This window comes from Macaca mulatta, chromosome 12 (assembly GCF_049350105.2).
Source record: "Macaca mulatta isolate MMU2019108-1 chromosome 12, T2T-MMU8v2.0, whole genome shotgun sequence".
NCBI lineage: Eukaryota > Metazoa > Chordata > Mammalia > Primates > Cercopithecidae > Macaca > Macaca mulatta.
The window spans coordinates 21,752,328-21,776,764 of NC_133417.1; the positions used below are offsets into that span (position 1 = coordinate 21,752,328).

Genomic DNA, 24,437 nt, shown 5'->3' on the forward strand with positions numbered 1-24,437 from the left:
GGATATTGATCCCTGAATGATGAAAAACAAACACATCGATCCTAGGATTGTCACATCTTGCCACCTTGAAGAATGAAGTTGAGACATAGCAGAACTATCTGAAATGGAACATACAAAGAAATATGTGCTTTTTTTAAAAAAATTTAAAAGCATATTAGTAAGCTTGGGGCAACTTCAAGTAGCCCAATATACATCTATTTATATGAAATATAAATTTATATGAAATATAATTTATATGAAATATAGGAATATAATTTATATAAAATTATATGAATATAATAAGGCATATCACAATGAATATCACAATGAAATTCATTAAAATTAATCATAAAGAGAAATTATTAAAAGCATCTAGACAGAAGAGATGCATTGTACACAGAGGAACAAAGTTAAGAATGATGGCATATTCTTATTGAAAAAAAATGCAAACCAGAAGGTAATAAACAACTTTACAGTATAGAATAAGAAATGTCAACCTTAAATTTTTTGACCAGAAAATAATAAAATATTTAAAAGATTAAGGTGAAATAAAGACACATTAGAGCTGGAAGAATATATTACTTGCACACCTGGAGTAAAAGGTAATTTAAAGGATGTTCTTCAAGCAGAAGAAAAAGTGAGACCAGGTGAAATCTGTATCTACACAAAGAAACGATGAACACTGAAATTGGAAGTTACATGGGTAAATATATAAACATTTAAACACTGAATTTAAATTTGTTTAAAAATAACTCACTTTTAGGCTGGGTGCAGTGGCTCATGACTGTAATCCCAGCACTTTGGGAGGCCGACGCTGGTGGATCACCTGAGGTCAGGAGTTTGAGACCAGCCTGGCCAACACGGTGAAACCCCCATCTCTACTAATAATACAAAAATTAGCTAGGCGTGGTGGCCCACACCTGTAATCCCAGCTACTGGGGAGGCTGAGGCAGAAGAATCGCTTGAACTCGGGAGGTGGAGATTGTAATGAACCAAGATCACACCATTGCACTCCAACCTGGGCCACAGAGCGAAACTCTGTCTCAAAAAAATAAAATAAAATAAAAATAAAAATAACTGACTTTTAAAGGCAAAAATTATAACATTGTATTTTGGGATTTATAACATGTAGCATAAAATGTATGATAACTATGGCATAAAGGTTGGAAATAGAGAAACAGAAGTATACCACTGTAGAGCTCATATACACACACACACACACACACACACACACACACACACACACAGTTGCCCTCCTCTGATATATCCCATTTCATATATATGTACATATATAAATATACATATATATGTATATATACACGTGTACATGGATATATATAATATGTATGTGTATATATGTACACATACATATATAAATACATACATAAATACTGGCCTGTTTACAGTTCACTACCTTGAAGAGGGAAGTAAAATAATAATATCACAGGAGGACAACTTTAAATAGTTAAAAATATACATTATAAGCAACAAAGGAAACATCAAAATAATGCAAAAACCAGTTATAATTAACAAATAACAAAGCAAATTTAATTATTTGCTTTGTTATTTTAATAATTAAATTTAATAAATTTAATTATTAAAAATGCTCTTTTAATATAAAGCACACTAGACAAAATTTTAAAGAAACTAAAAGCGGAAGAAATGGAAAGTGTATGGCAAGATGATAGACCTTAATGCAACAATAACAATGATCATATTAAAAGTGAAAGAGCTAAATACATTATTTAAAATCTAGAGATTTAACATGCAGAGTCTGTCAGATTGAATGAAAAAGCAGGACCCAACTCTTTGCAGCCTATAAGAAACACATTTTAAATATAAATACATAGTACATAAATATAAATACATAAATACATAAAAAGAAAAATAATAGAGTAAGATTTATAACATGTTTACAATAATCAAAAGAAAGATGGAGTGGCCGTATTAATATCTGACAAAAAATATTTCAAAGGAAATAATATAACCAAAAATAAAATTGCCCAGGCTGGAGTGCAGTGGCACGATCTCTGCTCACTGTAACCTCCGCCTCCTGGGTTCAAGTAATTCTCCTGCCTTGGCCTCCCAAGTAGCTGGGATTACAGGTGCCTACCACCATGCCCAGATAATTTTTGTATTTTTAGTAGAGATGGGGTTTCACCATGTTGACCAGATTGGTCTTGAACTCCTGACCTCACGTAATCTGGCCACCTAAAGCGCTGGGATTACAGGCGTGAGCCACCATGCCCAGCCAAGAAGGTCATTTCTTAACAAAAAAGAGGTCAACTAATCAAGAGAAAATAATGATCCTAAGCATGTATGTATCTATACAATAAAAGAGTATGGAAATACATGAAGCCAAAACTGATAGAACTGAAAGTAGGAAAAGGCAAACAGACAATCACAGCCTTTAAATAAAAATGACAGGAAGTCGTTGTTTTGAACTAAGCTACTGAACTAAGCTCAACAGACCAGACTAAAAATCAAAATGGAGCCACTCATGCTGACTTTCCATGTCACCAAACCCAAACTGACTTGTTACTTGACCTTCCTAGAAAGCAGTAGTGAGAGGTTAACAGCCTAATTTCCCAAACAGGCCAGTTTCAATCAGCACGATAATGAAGTTTCCTCTGCTTTAATTCTAACAACAAAGTGTAACCTCAAGTGACCTGATGTTAGCCAGTTATTTTTCTACTGTTCCTGCTTTATAAGGAAAATAACTTTGAAATGACCAATCTGCTTTTTATTTTTTGTTACTTCTTTCTTTAATTCTTTTCTATCTATAAAACCAGCCTCTTCTGCCCAGCTCATTGGGACACTTTTTCTATTTTATGGAATGAAGTGTTGCCCATTCTAGAACTGCAAATAAAGCAATTAAGATTTTTAGACTAAACTGTTGTAATTTTGCCTTATGGCATAGCCAAAGATTTCAACACCCTCTTTCATTAGCTGATAGAAAAAGTAGACAGAAAATCAGTAAAGAAACAAAAAGCTTGAATAATATATTCAATCAACTTGACTTCATTGATATTTATAGAACATTCTATGTGGTGAAACTGAGGTAAAGACTTTAAGAATAGGAAAGATTTGAATTGGAGTTTGAAAAAAGGATAAAGTTTGGATATCTAGAGGGAGAGGGAATTCCAAATTAAAGAACGATTATGAAATAAGTTCAATTCAAATGTCTCTGCAACAAAAAATCAAATAAAACTGAACTACCTTGACAAAGCATACAGTCTGACTTAGAAATGAAAGCAGAAAACAAATGAATGTAATACATTACATACTGGTATAATAATTACAGGAAGCTACTAAAAAGTGTTCTATGAGTACACAGGAGGGAACAGTATTTGCTAGTGCGAGAGATTGAATGGATGGTTAATGTCAGGCCTCTGAGCCCAAGCCAAGCCATCGCATCTGCTGTGACTTGAACGTATATGCCCAGATGGCCTGAAGTAACTGAAGAATCACAAAAGAAGTGAAAATGCCCTGCCTCGCCTTAACCAATGATATTCCACCACAAAAGTAGTGAAAATGCCCTGCCAGGCCTTAACAGATGATGTTCCACCACAAAAGAAGTGAAAATGGCCGGTCCTTGCCTTAAGTGATGACATTACCTTGTGAAAGTCCTTTTCCTGGCTCATCCTGGCTCAAAAAGCTCCCCCACTGAGCACCTTGTGACCCCCACTCCTGCCCGCCAGAGAACAAACCCCCTTTGACTGTAATTTTCCTTTACCTACCCAAATCCTATAAAACAGCCCCAACCTTATCTCCCTTCGCTGACTCTCTTTTTGGACTCAGCCCGCCTGCACCCAGGTGATTAAAAAGCTTTATTGCTCACACAAAGCCTGTTTGGTGGTCTCTTCACATGGATGCGCATGACAGTTAATGGAGGAAGGGACACCTGCATAGGGCTTAATAAGAGAATTCTAAAGCAATATGTAGGCTAGAGGCTGTTAGAAAAGAAGTAAAAAGGCATGAACAAAGATACTGAGGTAGAAAGGTAGAAGGCATGCTTATAATCAAAGAGATTTCAGTTAAACTATATTGCAGAAAGTGCAGTTGGAAAGAAAATAACAGTAAATGCAATTGAAATATCATTAGGACCCATTTTACGTAATAGTTTCAACTTTTAGAATTTAGTGAATACTTGTGAAATATTGAAATAAAATTGCATGTAAAAAGACAAAACTTCACATCTATGCTTTTATACTGACTGAAGTTTGTCTCTTCTCTTTTCCTCTGGTATCCATGTAATAGGTTTAGAAGGTAATTAATTTAATGAATGCTTTCCTGGTGTTTACAGGACTAACATTTTAATACATAGAAAACAGGTAGTAGTATTGTCTAAAAAATATATATTGTTTGACCAAAGCATATTCTTAGAAATACTATCATTCTATTCTTTAATCACTTTACATCATTAGAGAACACTGATTAGAATGGATTAGAAAGATTTGGAACCAACCCAAATGTCCATCAATGATAGACTGGATAATGAAAATGTGGCATATACACACCATGGAATACTATGCTGCCATAAAAAAGAATGAGATCATGTTCTTGGCAGGGACATTGATGAAGCTGGAAGCCATCATTCTCAGCAAACTAACACAGGAACAGAAAACCAAACACTGCATGTTCTCATTCATAAGCAGGAGTTGAACAATGAGAACACCTGGACACAGGGAGGGTAAAATCACACACTGGGGCCTGTCATGGGGTGGGGAACAAGGGAAGGGAGAGCATTAGGACAAATACCTAAGGCATGTGGGGCTTAAAACCTAGAAGACGGGTTGATAAGTGCAGCAAACCACCATGGCACATGTATACCTACGTAACAAACCTGCATATTCTGCACGTGTATCATGGTACTCAAAGTAAAATTTTAAAAAATTAAAAAATGAAAAGAATGTGCCTCACAGGCATCCCCAAATCCCAACTCCTTGTTAAACATTTCCATACTCAAAAACAAAAATTAAACTAAACAAATTATACACACAACAAAAACATTGAGCATTTTTTAAAATTTCATAATTTCAGCTTTATGGAGGTGTATATATATCAGTATGATATATCTCGGAATGTAAGTTTAGTTTTTGCTGGCAAAGTCCATAATAATGAATGAAATTATTTAGCTAGCTATCTAGATATAGATATATATTACCATAAAAACATGGTAAATCTTAGACAGAGAAAAAGCAGAACCTGGAAATTCATTCAAATATTAGTGAGTGTGAAGAAAAGAAGTTGCTAGAAATTGCAAATTTCTAGAACTAGAGCTGCCAATCATTTTTCCTTTCCTTGAGGGACTATCTCAAATGAATCACATCACTTTTTATATTGAGATTTAACTTAGCCTAGAATCTTACAAGGTAGACTTGTTTTAGCCTCATTGACGAGAACAACATATTTATGGCAGTTTCTTTTCCAGCATTAGGTGAAAGAGATACTCCACTTGGTCCCTCAACTAAAGATTACCAAAGTAAAACCAACCAACCAACCGAACAAATAAAACACAAATATAAATTGGTGGCTTTAAAAAAAGGCACAACCCCAAACACTAAAAATCAAGCTCATAAATCCACAAAAGCCAAATATAAACTGAAAGCTGGAAACTTGAAAACTGAAGAAAGCATAAAACCAATGTTTTATTCACACGCTAAAGACTTTGATGTTTTGTTCTAATGGCTTCATTGGTGGATGGGGTAAACAAAATCCACAATGGGTCTAAAGGAGACCCTAAATAAATCTAGATCCCAAAAGCATTGTCTAAATATGATAAAAAATAAACATGCTGCATAAAACAGATTGGTGAAATGTTTTGTTTTTTATTCCTGTTATGAGCTTGTACTGAGCTAATAATAAATAATTAATCTTGACTAAAAATTTGAGCTGTAAGTCTACACTTGGATTTGTGGTCCCAATTCAGCATGCACAATTAAATATAAAACATAATACATAAATACAAAAGCAACAAAAGCATCAAATAATTCCCATAGATAAAATTCCAAGAAAGATAAGCTCATCTATGAGTAAATAAATAGTACATAAGGAAAAGTATCACCATGACTGAGAGCCAGCAGAAAAAAGAGGCAAGAGAAACTGATGCTCAAAAATAAGAGATATTTGGTTAATACGATGTAAAATATCAGATAACGATGTTAAATATATCTTACAAAATACACATCAGCAAAGCAAGAGTTAAAATATAGCTAAACATTTTGATAGAAAGCTCAGTGAAACTTCTAGTTACAATTTTTTTTTTAATTTAAGCAATGAATATAGAAAACCATTAGTCACACATGAAGAGAGAATTATTGGACTATAGAAGCAAGTATGACACAGAATTAAAGACTAAAAGGCACCAAGAAAAGTTTATAAAATAACCACGTTAAAGTGAGATTTTTAACACATTTTAAATAAGAGTTTAAGGAGGATGAGAAGTTATGACAATATTCTAATAGAAAATTAATAATTTTCTAAAATTGACAAAGCACCAAAACATAGATTCAGAAAATCCAATACAACCTAAACATGGTCAATTAAAAAAAATCTATAACTGTGCACATATTAGAAAAAACAGAACACCAAAGAAAATTATCTTTTAAAAATATGAAAGCTTCAATATTGCTTAGATGTCAGTTATCTTTAAGCCAGGTGATTTATAGATTCAATACAATTCACATAAGAAATCCCTATGGCATATTTTTCTTTAGAAATGATACAAAGTGATTCTAAAATTTATAAAGAAATGTAATATATCTAGATGAGCCAAAAGAACTTTGGAAAAGAAGAAGACAGAAGAACTACCACTATTTGATTTTAAGATACTACTATCTGATGTTAAGATACGATGTAAGGATGAATTTTATGGTATGTCAATTATATCTCAATTAAAAATGATGAAAAGGGGAAGGAAGGAATAGGTTTGCAGTTGTGATGTGCTTTCTGTGATTTAGTAAGTTTTAATATGAAAGTGAAAGTTGCACAGTCTGAATGGTCAACAAATCAGTTATGTTAAAATATACCCATATGAAGCAATAAACACATGAAAAGGTGTCCAGTATTATTAGTTATCAGTAAACTACAAATGAAAATAAAATAAATCCCTCTATTCATCAATCGTGAATGATTTAAAGAGACTGATGATATTAAGTGTTGGCATAAATGTAGAACAAATGAAACTCTTCTACATGGTTCCTATAAAATAAAATACAAAGTATGAGTACTGTCAAAAAAGTAGGGAAATTCATTATACAGATAAACATGGAATTACTATGTGACTTAACAATTCTACTCTTATGTATTTACAAAGAAATATGAAAATACATGTTTACACAAAACAAGCTTACAAATGTTTATAATAACTATATACAAAACGAAAAACAACACAAATGTTTATCCATAGGTGAATGGGTAAACAAATTATTTTATAAGTCATACAAGACAATTCTTCTCAGAAATATAATTGAACAAACAAAATTATATTTAGAAAAAAGAATGAAAGAGAAAAAATAATTCAAATAAATGGAAGACAGAAGAAAAATAATACAACAGATAATGGGCACATATAATGAAAACAGTAACATTTAAATTTGTCAGTAACTAGAAGAAATTTAAACGAATATAATCTTTGACTAAAACATGGAAATTGGCAAAAAGATAAAAACATATTTCTCTCTCTCTCTTTTTGTTTAAAGGGCATACCTCAATCATTAGGACAAGGACTGAAAATAATAAGATGGAAAGGCTGATATAAGCACATATCAATGAAAAAATGCTGTCATAGTAATTTTAATATAAAAATCATCTTTAATGCAAAAAATTAATAGAGATAAGCTTGGCCAATAAAAACAACAAAAGATTACGTTTATCCAGAAGATATAATGATTTTGTAGTTGCAGGACTTGAATAATAATAGCCTTAATATACACTTAGAAAAATTAACTTAATAAGGAGAACTTTATGAGTTCACATTATAAAGGGATATTTTAATGCACCTTTCTGAGGACATAGTGAAAATAAAAAGTTTATTATTTGAACATAAAAATGGATATGTTTGATTAAATGGACATACATGTAACACTAACACTTTTAGTCACACATGGAAGTTTTAAAAATGTAAACTGGTACAACCACTACGGAAAACAGTGTGGCGATTTCTTAAAGAACTAAAAGTAGAACTACCATTTGATCTAGGAATCCCACTATTGGGTATCTACCCAGAGGAAAACAAGTCATCATATGAAAAAGATAATTGCATATACATGTTTATAGCAGTAAAATTCATAATTGCAAAAAATTTGGAACCAGCCCACATGCCCATCAATCAACAAGTGGATAAACAAATTGTGACACACACACACACACACACACACACACATACACACCCCATGGAATACTGTTCAGCCATAAAAAGGAACGAAACAATGGCATTCACATCAACCTGGATGGAATTGGAGACCATTATTCTAAGTGAAGTAAGTCAGGAATGGAAAACTAAACATAGTATATTCTCACTCATAAGTGAAAGCTAAGCTATGAGGATGCAAAAGCATAAGAATGATTCAATGGACTTTGGGGACTTGGGGGAAAGGGTAGGAGGTGAGTAAGGGATGAAAGACTACACATTGGGTACAATATACACTGCTTGGCTGATGGGTGCACCTAAATCTCAGAAACCACCACTAAATAACTTACTCACGTAACTAAACATCACCTAGTCCCCAAAACTCTGTTGAAATAAAAAAAAAATTAAAGAAAAAAAAATCAATTCACTAATCAAAAATTCCAGAACTCCAATAAGAAACTGATAGGCTCATAAAATGGCTAATCAGGATCGAGCAAAACAAAAAAATTAATTACACAAAATTAAACGATTGATAAAGATAAAAAATTATTCCCTTCATAACTCATAAATCAATTGATATTTCAAAGTATTTTTGTTATCCTGATCAATTTTTTGGCTACAGTTCAATTACAGTCAGTAAGTTATAGAAAAGTACCAAAAAATTATTTCATTCAATTTGAAATAAAAATAAGAACAGTTCGGAAGACATAGACTTATCCTGACAAAGAGATATTTACACTAAATGTTAATAAAAGTACTCTATATCTGTACTAGTGAAAAATACCCAAGACAGCATCTCGAAGGGATTTTTAATTTAAATGTTTATATTTGAAAGGAAGAAAGAAAAATTAATAAGCTGGACATTCAACTTAATCATTCATGAATAAAATGGATGTAAAAAGTAGATGAAAAATAATGATGACAAGAATGTAAACTAGTAAAGTAAAAAACAAAGATAGAGAACAACCAAGCCAGGAAGTACAGTTCACTGAAAAACAAGAGAGGGATGGAGGGGAGACAAAAAGGGAGAGCAAGAACAATAAAGGAAAAATGTGAGTGCAAATGAGAGCAAGACTGTGCCCTCGCAAAACCAAGAAGGCACTAGTAAGTCATAATAGAAATCAAAATACGATATTACTGCCACAAGTGAAATGATTAAACATATAATAAGAGGATATTATGTATTACTGTTTGTGTATATTCTTGAAAAGTTATATAAGTGAAAAAATATTCTTTTCAAAGTACTAAAAGTGACTCCAGAAGAAATGAAACAAAATCTTAAGAGTCTTTTATTGGTTACATAAATTTAAAAACTAAATAATTTTTTTAATCCCACAAAGAAAGCAATGGGTCCAAATGTCTTTATAGTCTAGTTCCAATTTTAAACAAATTTTTCCACGCAATCAGTATAGCAAGAACATTGTTTTCCAATCCATTTTATGAGTTTAGCATAACCTAATTTGAATCTGAAATCAGTATATTTCAAGAAAAATAATCACCAGGTCTACTGAATCTTAAGATAAACAGTGTTTTTTTATATGCTGAGAAAGTCAACTTTTAATTTATAACTCAGTCACCGATATGCATATTTGTTGATTGACCTGAATTTTTTTTTTCTATTTAAGATGAAGTCATTCATATTTTTTCTTGTTTGTATCCTATGTCACTGTTTTAGTTTTCCAGAGTCATTTGTTCTGAGGCACATCAAGTATACAAAGACGATTTGGGGAAAAAGATTTTGAACTTATAAATGTGAAGTCTAGAGTGTTATTATTCCATGGTTTCTAGGCTCAGCTTCTAATTTCTCAGTGGCTGTGGAAGATCCTCTATCATCTCTGCCCAGTCTTCCTCTCATTCTTATTGCCTATTATTCTTCTAATAAAAGTCAACTACTTCATTTCATGTTCTCCACACACACTCCCCTTACTGACACTGTGCATTTGCATGAGACTCTTCCTTCCCCTCTACCTGCTGATCACAACCCAGCTCATGTTGCCGTTTTCCATGAGGCATTTTACAACCCTTTGAATCTTCTCTAAATTGCCATGCATGTTTGTAAAAGCATATTTGGTCCTTTATGCTTATTTAGGTGTACAGTAAGTAGAGCATTGAAATACATAAGCCCCAAACCATTTGTAAATTCTTACATATATCAGGACTGTTAAGGAGTAAAACGTTCCCTCCCTACTGCATGTACTTTTTTGTTTGTGTTAAAAACATATAACATAAAATTTACTCTATTAACCACTTTTAAACACACAGTTTTGTAGTGTCAGGTATATATTTGTTTCTGTGAAACGGATTTCCAGAACTTTTTCATCTTGCAAGTATGAAACTCGACAAAAATTCCAAGAACTCTAATAAGAAATTGATGAGCTCATAAAATGGCTAATCACTAAATGAGAGCACCTTGCTGTCCTTTGCACTCAAATTCTTCCTTTATTGCTCTTGCTCTCCCTTTTTGTCTCCCTTCTATCCCTCTCTTTTTTTTTTTTTTTTTCAGTGAATTGCATTTTCTGGCTTGGTTGTTCCCTATTTATCTTTGTCTTTTACTTTACTAGTTTACATTCTTGCTGTTATTATATATCCATCATATATCCATTAAAAAACAACTTCCCTTTTTCCTCTCCCCTCAAACCCTAGCAACCACCATTTCACTCTTCGTTTTCATGAACTCAACCACTCTAGATATCTCATTTAATAAGTAGAATTTTACAGTATTTGTCCTTCTGTGACTGGCTATCTTCACCTTGCACAATGTCCCTAAGGCTTAACAGTGCTGCAGTCTGAGACAGGATTTCGTTTTACTTTTTAATATGTCTAGGGTTTCCATTTCTTTGGAATGATCACTTTCTTAGATGTTTTCCTTTAAAAAAAAAAAAAAACACGAAAAACAAATCTTTACTACTAGGGATGCACTTTCAGTTATTTACTTGTTTGTTATGCTGGAGGAGCAATGCTCACAAAATATTTTTACTTATCTGTTGAATATTGCTGACAACAAGCGTAGAATACTGCAAAGGCATGATACACTGCAGATGTCTGAAGTGGAGAGGGGATGGTCGTGAATTGCACTGATTTGTATTTTACTCATTTAAGTGGATTTTTTGCACCCACCTGTCAGTGTGTACCACCAAAATTTAAGCCCCAATTAAAGTTACCAGTTATTTTATATCATGGATCTCTAGGTTACTTATGAATAGTAGAAAATATCATATGTTTAAATACATGAACACCAAGAATTTGCTTTATTTCTAAACTAAAATAGTTCAAGGTCTTCCTTTTCCTTTCATCATTTTACCTTTATAATACATTGTCCACTGATCTGTTAAACTCATAGGCTGGGCACGGTGGCTCACACCTGCAATCCCAAGCACTTTGGGAGGCCGAGGTGGGCGGATCACGAGGTCAAGAAATCAAGACCATCTGGCCAACATAGTGAAACACTGTCTCTAATAAAAATACAAAAATTAGCTGGGCATGGTGGCGCGTGCTTGTAGCTGGGCATGGTGGCACGTGCTTGTAGCTACTCAGTTGGCTGAGGTAGGAGAATCACTTGAACCCGGGAGGCGGAGGTTGCAGTGAGCCCTGTTTGCGCCACTGCACTCCAGCCTGGCAACAGAGCGAGACTCCATCTCAAAAAAACAAAACAAAAATAAAAAACAAGCTCAATAAATATCTACATGAGGTTTATTTTTCCACTGTCAAAATAATGTTGAACCTGCCACAACAGTTACTACAATAAGTAAATATCGTGCAGAGAGCACAGATGACGTAATTATGCAAACTGGTCATTTCTCATTTCTCAGCCTGTGTCTGTTTTCCTAAGATTGCGATACTTGCTAGTTTTTTTTTTTTTTTTTCCCCCTATGGAGAATATTCTGCTTCAAGAGATTTATTTGACCAGCTTCCATTTGTTATTTAGGTATAGATTTAAATATAACCTCATCAGAGAGGCCTAAATTGACCACTCAATCTAATGACACTGGCCTTTTCTATAGTTACCTTTCATGTATCAGTTTTTCTTTATTTTTCTTATGAGGCTTATTACTATATGAAACTGTTTTTCATTTACCTCTTTACTGTTTCCCCTCTCTGGAACACAAGCTTAATGAAAACAAAGCCCCCTTTTGTCCTGTTGTTGTTCTACTTCTAACACCAGGTGCCAACTAACTGCCCAATAAATAGTTATTGAATTAATAAATGACTGACTGTATATAATATTAATTATGCTATTACATTTTTAAAGGATAATACGGGGGAATCATCATATAATGAAGCATGCAATTACATATGTATACATACAAACAATGCATACATGTAATTACATATGTATACATACAAACAACACATATACAAAAGATTTGTTTTTCGTGTTTTTTTTTAAAGGAAAACATCTAAGAAAGTGATCATTCCAAATAATGATAATAATAATATAATTCATAATAATATAATGAAGCATGTAATTACATACATACATACAAACAATACATATATGTGTACATATACATGCTTCATTATATTATGTATTTCATATATATGATATTCAGACTCTGGAATCCACTTCCTCTGCCATCAAATCTTGCTACAGTGAGGTTTTCCATGTTAGTAAGTATGAATCCCAGTCAATATGGAACTTATCTGTAACCAACTGGCCTCCTGTGAATGTGTAATAGGATAGATAGATACACAGATATACTTAGAAAGGTAGATTCAGCATTTCTACTATTTACCTTTCCAAAAATGCTTAACCTTTTGGAGTCAATATAAGGCAGTTTCAGCAAAAATCTGCAATGAAAAAGAAAAACAATAGTTGTCTCTTTGTAAGTTAAATGTGTATATAAATGTATACTTGGCATGCATACATCCAAAACAATAGCTAATGACTAGAAATGTTTCACTAACTGTAGCTCTATTCATATATAAGGGTCATATACTCCCAAATCTTGCTACTCAAAGTGATGGTCTAGTAGTTTGGTATCACCTGAAAGCTTGTTATAAACGCAGAAGCCTGGGCCCCATTCCATTCCTACTGAATCAACGTCTACATCTGAACCATATCATATCTGGTTTCTGTGTGCTATTATAAAGAACCCACTAACTTTCTTAGGTCACACATTCATGCCAGGGTGGTAATGGTATCTGTGAAACTTCAAGAATTGTGATTAACTGAGGATATAACAGACATTGTGGATTACTATAAACAAATAATATAGTGGTATAATTAAAATGTATCCTACTTTCATAAATCCAAAGTAAATTTTAATTCCAGAGGGGAAATATGAGAATTATTTTATTATACCACTAAGGGTGACAGGTACTTGAAAAAAATGAAATAGGCTTTAGGATTACCTTACAACATTGCTCAGTCACCAAAATAGAAGCCTTGAGTCAGGGTCAGTAATATTATATGTATATACCTAGACTCTGTTATTATAGAAAACAGAAGAAAAATGTGCACCCACTTACTTCACAGCTGTTATTTGGTCCTTTACTTCTACCGAACCTAATCTTCGATGAATCTCCTGCAAAATTTTCAGACCCTGGAATCCACTTCCTCTGCCATCAAATCTTGCTACAATGACATTATCCATGTCGATGAGTACGGAATCCCAGTCAATACGGAACTTATCTGTAACCAACTGGCCTCCTGGTTCTTCATCCCTGCAAATACCAACATATTGGACCAAAACAAGAGCAACTGAAAATCTGGTAGAAATTTTAGCTTTCATATTCACTAGTTAAGTAATGGGAAAGAACTGTGCTGGCTATTAACATTTCTGTTAATTCTTGATGATAAACCTGAAGGTAAAAATACAATTTTACAAAGGAAAATCCTTTGTAATTGTATTTTCCTCTGTAAAATTTTATTTTCCTCTGTAAAATTGTAATTGAAAAGTTCCCTGAATAAAATGAAAGTATGACTTAACACTGTAGTAGAAATTAGTTTAGCTCATTTCTCAATGGGGAAAAATGAAGAAAAATGGATGGTACTTTCCCAAAGGCATTTTTAAAGAATGACTGTCAAGTTGGTAGACAGGTCCATCTTTATTGGATTTCTTCCAGAGTGTTTTAGAAATGTCTTGCAAATGGCTTCCAAGGGCTGAAGGGCCTGATAGCAGAACCAATTATGAAATAATTGATAATAATTTAACAGAAAATATACAACCATAAATAACGTTAAACTAAAAAGAAAACTACATTAGTATTTCCTGAATTGTTTTGTTTGTGTGTTTTTGTGGTGGAATTCTCACTGAGGAAAATTTAAACAAGCAGTGAGAAAAATTCTTTTTTTATCACTAAAGTTGACAGCAAGAAGCACAGACATATATGTTTGAAAAATTTGAAAGCTAGAAGGAAAAAAAGACACACAAATAATAAAGCATGAATGTTCTTTCCAGAGGGAAAAGAAGGTACAATTTTAAAATGTCAGCTTAACAATTTTTATTAGTTTATTTTCTAGAATACAGTAAAAGTAAAAAAAAATCAAACTCTGATACAATCACAGAGAGTGTCAAAGTTCATACCTAGGTATAGTTCCAACAGGCAGTTGTGCGTGTGTAGATATGAAGAGCATTCAAACATCCAACTCTAAAAGGATCTCCACTGTTAGTTGGGTAACCTGTGAGAAATTCCTGCCCTACTCACTCTTCAAGGTAAAAACACCAAACTCTCCTGCCTTCCTCTTTTAAGAGCATGTAAATGTTTAACATTTACAGGTAAATTTATAAACATGTAAATATTTATTTAGAAGCCCCAATACACAAACCATATCCAATAACAAGATTTTAGGTTATTAGATTCACTACAGCAAATAAACCTCTCAGCAACAAATGAAACCAAGCAGATACAGGGGTTGTGTGGGACTAGTAAGTTACATAAAGAAGTAAGGAGAGAATCAGACAAAACACAGAGCAACTGAAAATTATTAAAGGCTATTGGGAGCTGAATTGTGTTCCCCAAAATTTATATGTTGAATTCCTAACTCCCAGTCACTTAGATTGTGACTATATTTGGAGATATATCCTTTAAAAAGGTAACTAAGTTAAAATGAAACCATAAGGGTGGGCCCCAATCCAATCTGACTGGTGCCCATTAAAGAAGAGGACATTTAGACACACAACAGACCCCAGAGGTGCACAGTGGGACTACCATATGAAGAGGTGCAAAGAGGGTGGTTGTCTGCAACTCTAGGAGAGCCCTCAGAAGTAACCAATCCAGCTGGCACATTGATCTTTGATTTCTAGCCTTCACAGCTGTGAGAAAATTAATTTCCATTGTTTAAGATACCCAGTCAGTGATATTTGATATTTAGTTATGGTGGTCCTAGCGAACTAATGTAAATGCCTTCTGTGGTCTAAGCACTTAAGATCCATTATGTCATGCACTCTATATTTCCAAAATTTAATAAACCTTTTGGGAGTAAGTTTTCTGTTATGTGGATTATGAGATGTATTATAAAGAAACACCATAAATAAACTGTGCCATAGAAATTAATGAATCACAACTCTCCTCCGTTTTTTTCTAAATCACTCATTCAATGGTGATCTTCAGTGATTAAATAGAAATATGCCTTGTCTTTCCACAGTGTTTGCAACCTAGATATTTTTTTCTTTTCTCTTATATTTTCTTTTAAAATGTATTTAGTTTATGCAACCTTGGCTTTTGTTCAGATAATTTGAAATTTGTTACTACCCATGTCCCCACGCTCTAACCTAGAAGTCTAATGTCTTTATTCAGAAGTAAGCCTGGAATTGCTGTTTTTGTTTGTTTGTTTGTTTTTTCTTTTTTTTTTTTTCAGTTGCCCAGTTGATCCTGATAGAGCTTGTGTAACATTTGAGAACTAGCAGGAATCATTATGCCTAGCACAATTTCTAGTATGCGTAGGACACAGCCAATGCTTGTTGAAGTAGACCTTTTCAGGGAAAACAGACTCAGATGAAGTTTAAAATTGAAACGACTTAAAAAGTCTTGAGTTTACATAAAGACACTGTATTTTGAAGCTTGTGGATTTATTGCAAATATTTTGACTCACAAAGAACAGGTACCAAAGATTAACTTCACCTTTGAATACTAAGCTGAGTAAAAATAACAAGGTTGAATCCCAACTTCACTATGAACATAGGCAAAAATAACTGAAACCCTAGGACTCAGTCTGTGTCTATAATAATGGAAAACACTATCCTGTTTCCCTCAAAGACATCCTGTAAGCATTAATGGCATAAGGTATTTGAAAATACTTTATGAAGTATAATGAACAAAACCATGATTAGATTTATAGGACGATAAAAACTGTTTTTTACTATTCTACCTGAAGTTAATTTTGCTTATGTTGAGCATATCTCTTTAGAGTTACAGTTAAAAATGGAGAACTACGTAAAGAATTTTGGCTACTTGTACAATAATTAAATGCACAATATCTATGGCTAAAGCGTAATTGCTGTGTAATATGAGCTATTATGTCAGAGGTACTCCCATTTTCTAGTTGGACCAATGAAATTTAAAGCCTTACAAGGATATTAAAAAAATGCAATCAACAGACCCTTGGAGATCATCAGCAGAGTGTCACTAACTTTTAAGGCAGGATTGCTCACCTTTAAACTCTGGCAGCAGCGCTAAAGCAATGTAAAATGTTTTGTTTATTTAAAAGATATAACTTTCCAATTTATATAGGACACACTGCCTTGCTCACAGCGATTTTAGAAATTCACAACTAAGTTATGTTTAGTTAAAATGTAACTAAGTCAGACATTTTATGGTAGGCAAATACATTATTATAAGATACAGTTTAAAATAAGGTATAGTTTACAGACTCAAAATTAGTAAATGGCTACAAATTTTTTAAAACAAAACCTTCAATCCTTTACTTATTATTGCAACACCCATGGAAGAAAACTACAATTGCACTCTTTTGCTCTCTTCTCTAAATTGCCATTTTAAACTTTAACCTAGTCTTTCCAAGTTTTAAATGTTAGACTACAAAGTGGTATCAATTCATTATGAACCAAAGATTTTGAACCCATTTCGGTGATCTAATTGGGTGTTGTTTCTTTTTCTTTGGTGCACAGTATAGGCGTATCTATTTCAACATACATTTAAAAGAACATGGATTATCATGCTAATCATTGACATTATAAGGAACAAACCAGGCATGTGCAGGAAAATGAGGGGCATTAGTTGTTTACAAAGTGTTGAGCAGAAAAGACTAGACTTACAAATAAAGCTAAGCAAAGAATATTCAGTAAAGTAGGAATAGCAAAACATTTGGTGCTAGGGATGACCACAGAGGATGTACTACAGACAAATCATCTATCTTATAATAAATGGGTACCATGACTCATGTGTGTATTGGCTGTGCAAGATTGCTGAGCTCCAATTGATTTAGTTATTTTTGTTTCTTTCTGAGTGTCTGCCTGATTTTCCTTCTACACAATTTTGCTTTTTTATCTGTCTCAGAAATCTTTGGAGATTCACAGCAGGAAGGGTGTTTCAAGGTTGAGAGTAGGGACATACAACTTTGTTGAAATTTGCGGTGAAAAGAACAATTCCATCTGTTTTAAGCAGTGAAAAGGTCATAGCAATATGAAACTTGTCTATTTCTTAACACAAGCAGCAGAATCAAATTAAGACTGCAAACTTTTCTTAGAAGTTAAGGTCTTTGAGGGCAGAATCCTCATCTATTTCAACACCTTCAACACTGAATGTGTCTGTTTGGATGAGTTCACAATATAATAAAATATAGAAAAAAGGGAATAAAACAAACAATACTCAACAGATTTTTAAAAAGACAGAACAAGCCACCTCTTCATGACATAACAAAATAATATACCAAAACTGGATTAAAGTGTAGAGATTTGTTCAAACTACATGTTTGATCAGGTTCACAAGGTGTTTCAATTAAATTCTAAAAAGAGGATTGAATTTATATTTGGAAGACTAAGGTTTTAGTCCTTGATTTCATTACCAATGTGCTGAGGTACCTTGAGCAATTAATTGCTCTTTTTATTTCTATTTATTATTTTCCTTGTTAAGTAATATTTGGTGGTAAATAGTTAAGATCACAAATTATCAGGGCAGCACATTTTTAAAAGCACTTATCCTTTTCAGTAAAGCTTTGGTTATAATAAAAAGAAGGAAGAATATTATTCAATGAGAGGACTTCCCATGACCAGTCAAAAGCATGGCAGAATTTGTCAGCTGCTTATCCATGTCGAATGGGACAGTGGAAAGAAGGGACATAGAGATAAGTGCTTTCTAGTCATCTCAGTTCATCGCTCTTTCTAGGCCTACAACAAGTTCACTCAGTTGCACGAGTACCTGTTTGAGAACTAGAATCCTTGAGAACCAAGGGTTGCAATTTTATTGTAGGTATTATGAATTTAAAAAGAATGTGAAAGGAGGGGTAAAGAACAGAATAAAAATCAAGGTAAGGAAAAGGAAACAACATGCAAAGAACAATATTGCCTTATATTCTGAAGCATAATCAATTATCAATGCTTCAATTTTATTCTTCATGACAATTCATTTCAGGTAGAATATTAGATTAACATAGGATAGTAGCTTTAAACAATATTTGCCTTGGTTTAATTAAAAATTTACTTTATAGAGACTTATAATCCGTGATGATTTAGTTGCAGCATATCTAAAGTATAATGAAGCTTGCCCTCTTTCAAGCAGTATGTACACAGAGATCCACATATTGGCTAAGGGCCTCTTGGGCCAATTACTTCTATTTATCTCTTCATTATTTTTAAATTTCTTCTCATAGATGGATTTTCCTACATGAAGAATGGCTGAATGAATTTTCTCATACACTGTATTTACTTCATCATGTAAGGAATTACATTATTTTTTTTCCTACCAGAGAACTGTTTCTTGTCCACATTCCCATCTTCTTCCATTAGGGATATTGTTAATATAATCTTCAAATACCTCACCCTGGTTTATTTACAGTGTAACTTTTGGTTGAATTTTTTTTTTATGAGTCATAACCAGGAAAGCATTTGATATGATCAAGGTTGTTCATACCGCTACCAAGACCCCATCTTCACCTGATAATGTATAGAAAATTCTGTTCATAAATTAAATTCTCAAATTGTATTTATCTCCAAATCACTTGTACTCATCTGTTTTCATTCTCAGACTTTTGCCCATTGTCAAATCTTTAGAAAAATTACCTGCATTAATGACCTAGACCTTATAAGGAAGTAAGCATGTCACTGTGAAAAGGTACAGGTGATATGGGGATCAAATCAAACTGAGTTGAGCCCAAATCCAGTGGCTTTAGACACCTACGCCTAAGTTTGCTTTTAATTTGGTATACAGGGTGATAATAGCATCTAGCCAGTAGAGTTATGGCAGGGATTAAATGAGATTCTATATGTAGCTTTGTAAAGTGCCTGGTCCTTGGTGTAGGTGTTCAATATTATTAACCTAGTTCTGGATAACACTTTGGGACTCGATCTTTCACCTTCCATTCCTCTTTTAGAAGCTGAGCCACCCAAATCTGTCTATATCTTTGCAACTCTGCATCAATAATTCCTGACTTTTAAAAAGTCAGGAAACAACAGGTGCTGGAGAGGATGTGGAGAAATAGGAACACTTTTACACTGTTGGTGGGATTGTAAACTAGTTCAACCATTATGGAAAACAGTATGGCAATTCCTCAAGGATCTAGAACTAGATGTACCATATGATCCAGCCATCCCATTGCTGGGTATATACTCAAAGGATTATAAATCATGCTGCTATAAAGACACATGCACACGTATGTTTATTGCGGCACTATTCACAATAGCAAAGACTTGGAATCAACCCAAATGTCCATCAGTGGCAGACTGGATTAAGAAAATGTGGCACATATACACCATGGAATACTTAAAAGCCATAAAAAAGGATGAGTTTGTGTCCTTTGTAGGGACATGGATGCAGCTGGAAACCATCATTCTTAGCAAACTATCACAAGAACAGAAAACCAAACACCGCATGTTCTCACTCATAGGTGGGAACTGAACAATGAGATCACTTGGACTCAGGAAGGGGAACATCACACACCGGGGCCTATCATGGCGGGGGGGGAGGGATTGCATTGGGAGTTATACCTGATGTAAATGACGAGTTGAGGGGTGCTGACGAGTTGATGGGTGCAGCACAGCAACATGGCACAAGTATACATATGTAACAAACCTGCACGTTATGCACATGTACCCTAGAACTTAAAGTATAATAATAATAAATAAATAAATAAATAAATTTAAATTAAAAAAACAAAAAACAAAAAACAACAACAACAAAAAACACTTAAAGGAAAATATTTGTCAAGGACTTGGAGAACTCAAACCCTGAATTCAGTAATTCCACTTCTGGTATGTACATAAAGGAAATAAAACGAGCAAGACTGTTAAAAATAATAATAATAATAATAATAATAATAATAATTCCTGTGCTCTTATTCAAGAACATAGTTTCTCAGGGAAGGTGGTTTTATATCATCAAAGTGTTCCTGACCTCTAGTCTATTTGCACAAATACACACAATTTTAAAATCTCTTTATTATTCTGATAGTTTTTACGTCACATAACCAAATCTTTGCTGACTTGAATTATAGTTATATAGCCATACAAATGGAAAAGAAAAATTGTGCCTTTCACACATGTATATGATGCTCAGCATGTATCTCTTGAACGAGTGTCTGTCACTTTTGCAATTTTATTAGCCATATGTTAAAGGTATCTATGACCTTCATCATAATTAGATTAGTAACACTGATTGCTTTTAAATTGCTAAAATCCAGAGGGCCTCTGAACTCAGTTGTAGTTTGATTTTAAATAAAAAATTCTTAAGTATTTTCACTTTTTCATATGTGGGTCTGTTCAGTACATTTTAGCGTCATTAATATTGTTGTCTGTGACTTCAGATAAACCTGAAATTTGATGTTTTTCCTCAATCAGAATTTTTTGTGTTTTTAAAGGATTTTTTTAAAACATATATTTGATGTTTTAATTTTTTTTTTTTTTTCCTTGATCTCCATGTTTGTGTGTTTTGCATTAATAAAATGAAATCCTTTTTCTGGATCTCTTCCCTTGCCTTCCTCCTACTTCTCCCCTTTTTCTCTCTTCTATTTTTAATGAAATAGTTTTCCTCAGGTCATGATCAACTATTATTGGCCAAAGGCACTCTTCCTTGTCTTGAATGGAATTTGATACTATCTTGCTCTTTATCTTGAATGAAAGCCAGAGATTGTCTCCTTAGCCTGATGCAAAAGCTGCATAATGACCATCATGAGAGTAATGAAGAAAAAGCAGAGTCCAATTGTTTAAATGAAGTTATTTGTACTATAGTACAAATCCAAAAAAATGAAATGTTGATTGTTATACAAGTGGAAACACTGAACAGCATGGATATTAATGAGCCAGCTCTAAAACTCAAAAATGGACTGTTAGCATTATCCACACAAAATTAACTTCAGGATAAACATCTTAGACAGCACATGAAAATATTAGACTAGAACCAATAGAAAAGGACCTCAGGGACATCTCCCAGCCAGAAATTGTTCAATATAATGGAAGGAATTGTCTAATCTCCTAATCATCTTTGCTGTCAAAGTCTTACTACGTTAATTCCTATCCTTTGGCCAGTTTCCATTTGAGATAATTTCTAACAGTGTGGGTGAGTAAGTAGAAAGGGAAGAGGCTTTGATGATCTTTTCTTTCAGTTGCTGGGAATAGCTATATCATCACAGAGCTAGGATAGCATTTGATCTATTCTCTTGCATTTAGAAAGGGTCATACTTAAATTATTCATGGTTAAAAGAAAGCTTAGCACATTTTATAAATACACCAAAGGCAGAAGAATTTATCTCATTTTTCATGTGCACATAACTGCAATGTGACTCTCCTATGCAGTAAGTCTGCTTTGGATATGATCATGGAAAATATTCTACATGCTGACTTCAGGAACAGGGGGTGGGGGGGCAATTTAGATAAAAAAATAGAACAAAGTGCGTATCTTTAAAAAAGAAGCAGGTGGCAACCTGTACAACAAACTTAGATTTCTCTATTTTTTCAAGGAGAGGGCAATTCAGCATGGGAATGTAGTGAGTACGGTACTGAGGCTGACAATACGTGGACTATATATCGAGGAATACATACCCGCGCAACGGATTGATAATACAGGAATGGATGCTAATTATTAACTTTCAACCTGTATTTCATCCTTGGTAGGGCGTCATGACACTTTCAGTAATGATGGTGGTGATACAATATTGGTTTTCTAACTGTATAATCCTTTACCTACATTCTAAAAATCCATTTATCAACTGGAAAGTGTGGTTATATAAACACAGGGAATTTTACATCTTAGCTCAGTTTTTGCATCAGTTAAACAGGAATAATAATGATTATAGTACTAAGAATGAGAAGGCATTAGCAGAACCATTTTACAACTTAATAAACTGACACGTAGAGGTAAATTATAAGCCATAGATAGATAAATAATGCCAGTTTTTTTGAGAGAACACAATTATAAAAGTTGACTTCAACAAAATATTCACTTATTACCTTTGGCATATAAGCAATTATATCCTCAATGCAAAAGGAAACTGGAATTCTTGGCCAGAAAAAGATTATAAATTTAAGGTGTTAAAAAATCTCTTGTATTTATTAAGTTCTAATTAAGGGCCTTTTTCTGAATTTACACCACGTATTTTAAATTCCTTTATCCTTAGAATTTTTGGGGGGGAGAGAAAGTAATAAAAGCTTGTATTGCACATTGTTGCTGAGTTTTCACTTCTTAGTAGACGTTCAACATGAGGCATATTGCTCATCAATTCTGTCCCTCAAGTGTCCTCACCTGTAAAATGGGGATTAGAATATCTGCCCTGTTGTAATCATAATGCTCTGAGAATATAAGCTTTCATAAAAGCATAGGAAGGGCCAGGTGTGGTGGCTCAATCTTGTAATCCCACACTTTGGGAGGCCAAGAGAAGCAGATCACCTGAGGTCAGGAGTTCGAGACCAGCCTGGCCAACATGGTGAAACCTCATCTCTACTAAAAGTACAAAAATTAGCCGGGTGTGGTGATGGGCGCCTGTAATCCTAGCTACTCGGGAGGCTGAGGCAGGAGAATAGCTTGAACCCAGGAGGCAGAGGTTGCAGTGAGTCAAGATCGCGCCACTGCACTGCAGCCTGGGAGACAAAAGTGAGACTGTATCTCAAAAAAAAAAAAAAAAAAAAGGAAGTTTGTAAACTGTAAGTTATATAGATGGACATTTTTCATGTGCTCTTATAAATTAAAATATATATAAGCTATACATTAACCTATATGTATAAATATAATTTTCATCACTTTAATTCCCAAAGATGCAGAATATTTTGTGCAACACAGATTTATTTTGTATGACATACTTTCTATGTGATGAAAAAGAGGGAGATTATGTCAGTATAATACACTGTCACAGTGGTGCAGGCAGAGCCTTTCTCAAGGTATTAATGTTTAGAGGTAATCAGAGATACATTTTCTTATAAGTAAGGAAAAAGTCTTTGCAATATATTGGAACCTTATTTAAAAAAAGCTAAAAATCAAAGGAAGCACTTTTTTAGGGTGAGTTGTGGCTGATCTAGCAACTTCCAATTGATTATGCTTCCTCCGTGTTACTGAGGGACAGGTGACAACTGAGAGCTCTAATCATAGAGGCTACAAAGACGTGGACTCAATCAGTGGATTAATGAAGAAGGCTACAGTTAGGTCAGATTTATAATTTTGATAAAAATGGCATTATAAACATGAGAAAAAATGGCTATAAGAGAATGCCCTCAAAGAGGAAGAACAAGTGCTGAAGTTCAAGGCTGAAAATGACTGAATGATTCCAAATCAAAATGCTGATTAAAACTTTACTATGTTAATAGCAATTGTATTATTTGGGCTGTGGTTTTGTTTTAAAAATAAATAATTATTGTTTTCTTCCCAAGTTTTATATCTCCTAGAAGCTCTGTAATTTTTACTAACTGACTTTGCACACTCCTTGTTGCTCAAAAATATATGTGTGTTGGACTAGAAAAGCCTAGAGCTCTGGCCTAGTCTGCCATCATGATAGGCAACCTTTAAC

General features: G+C 33.6%; 1 protein-coding gene across 3 annotated transcripts in view; it reads right to left on the reverse strand.

Moving 5' to 3' along the window:
- DPP10 (dipeptidyl peptidase like 10) overlaps positions 1 to 24,437 on the reverse strand; it is a 701,607-nt gene that overhangs the window by 16,649 nt on the left and 660,521 nt on the right. For all 3 annotated transcript variants that reach the window (XM_077956499.1, XM_015109936.3, NM_001265998.1), the window contains 2 exon segments: positions 13,802 to 13,996; positions 13,066 to 13,120 (listed from right to left, as the gene is read on the reverse strand). In XM_077956499.1, coding sequence (XP_077812625.1) covers positions 13,066 to 13,120; positions 13,802 to 13,996 — 250 coding nt within the window.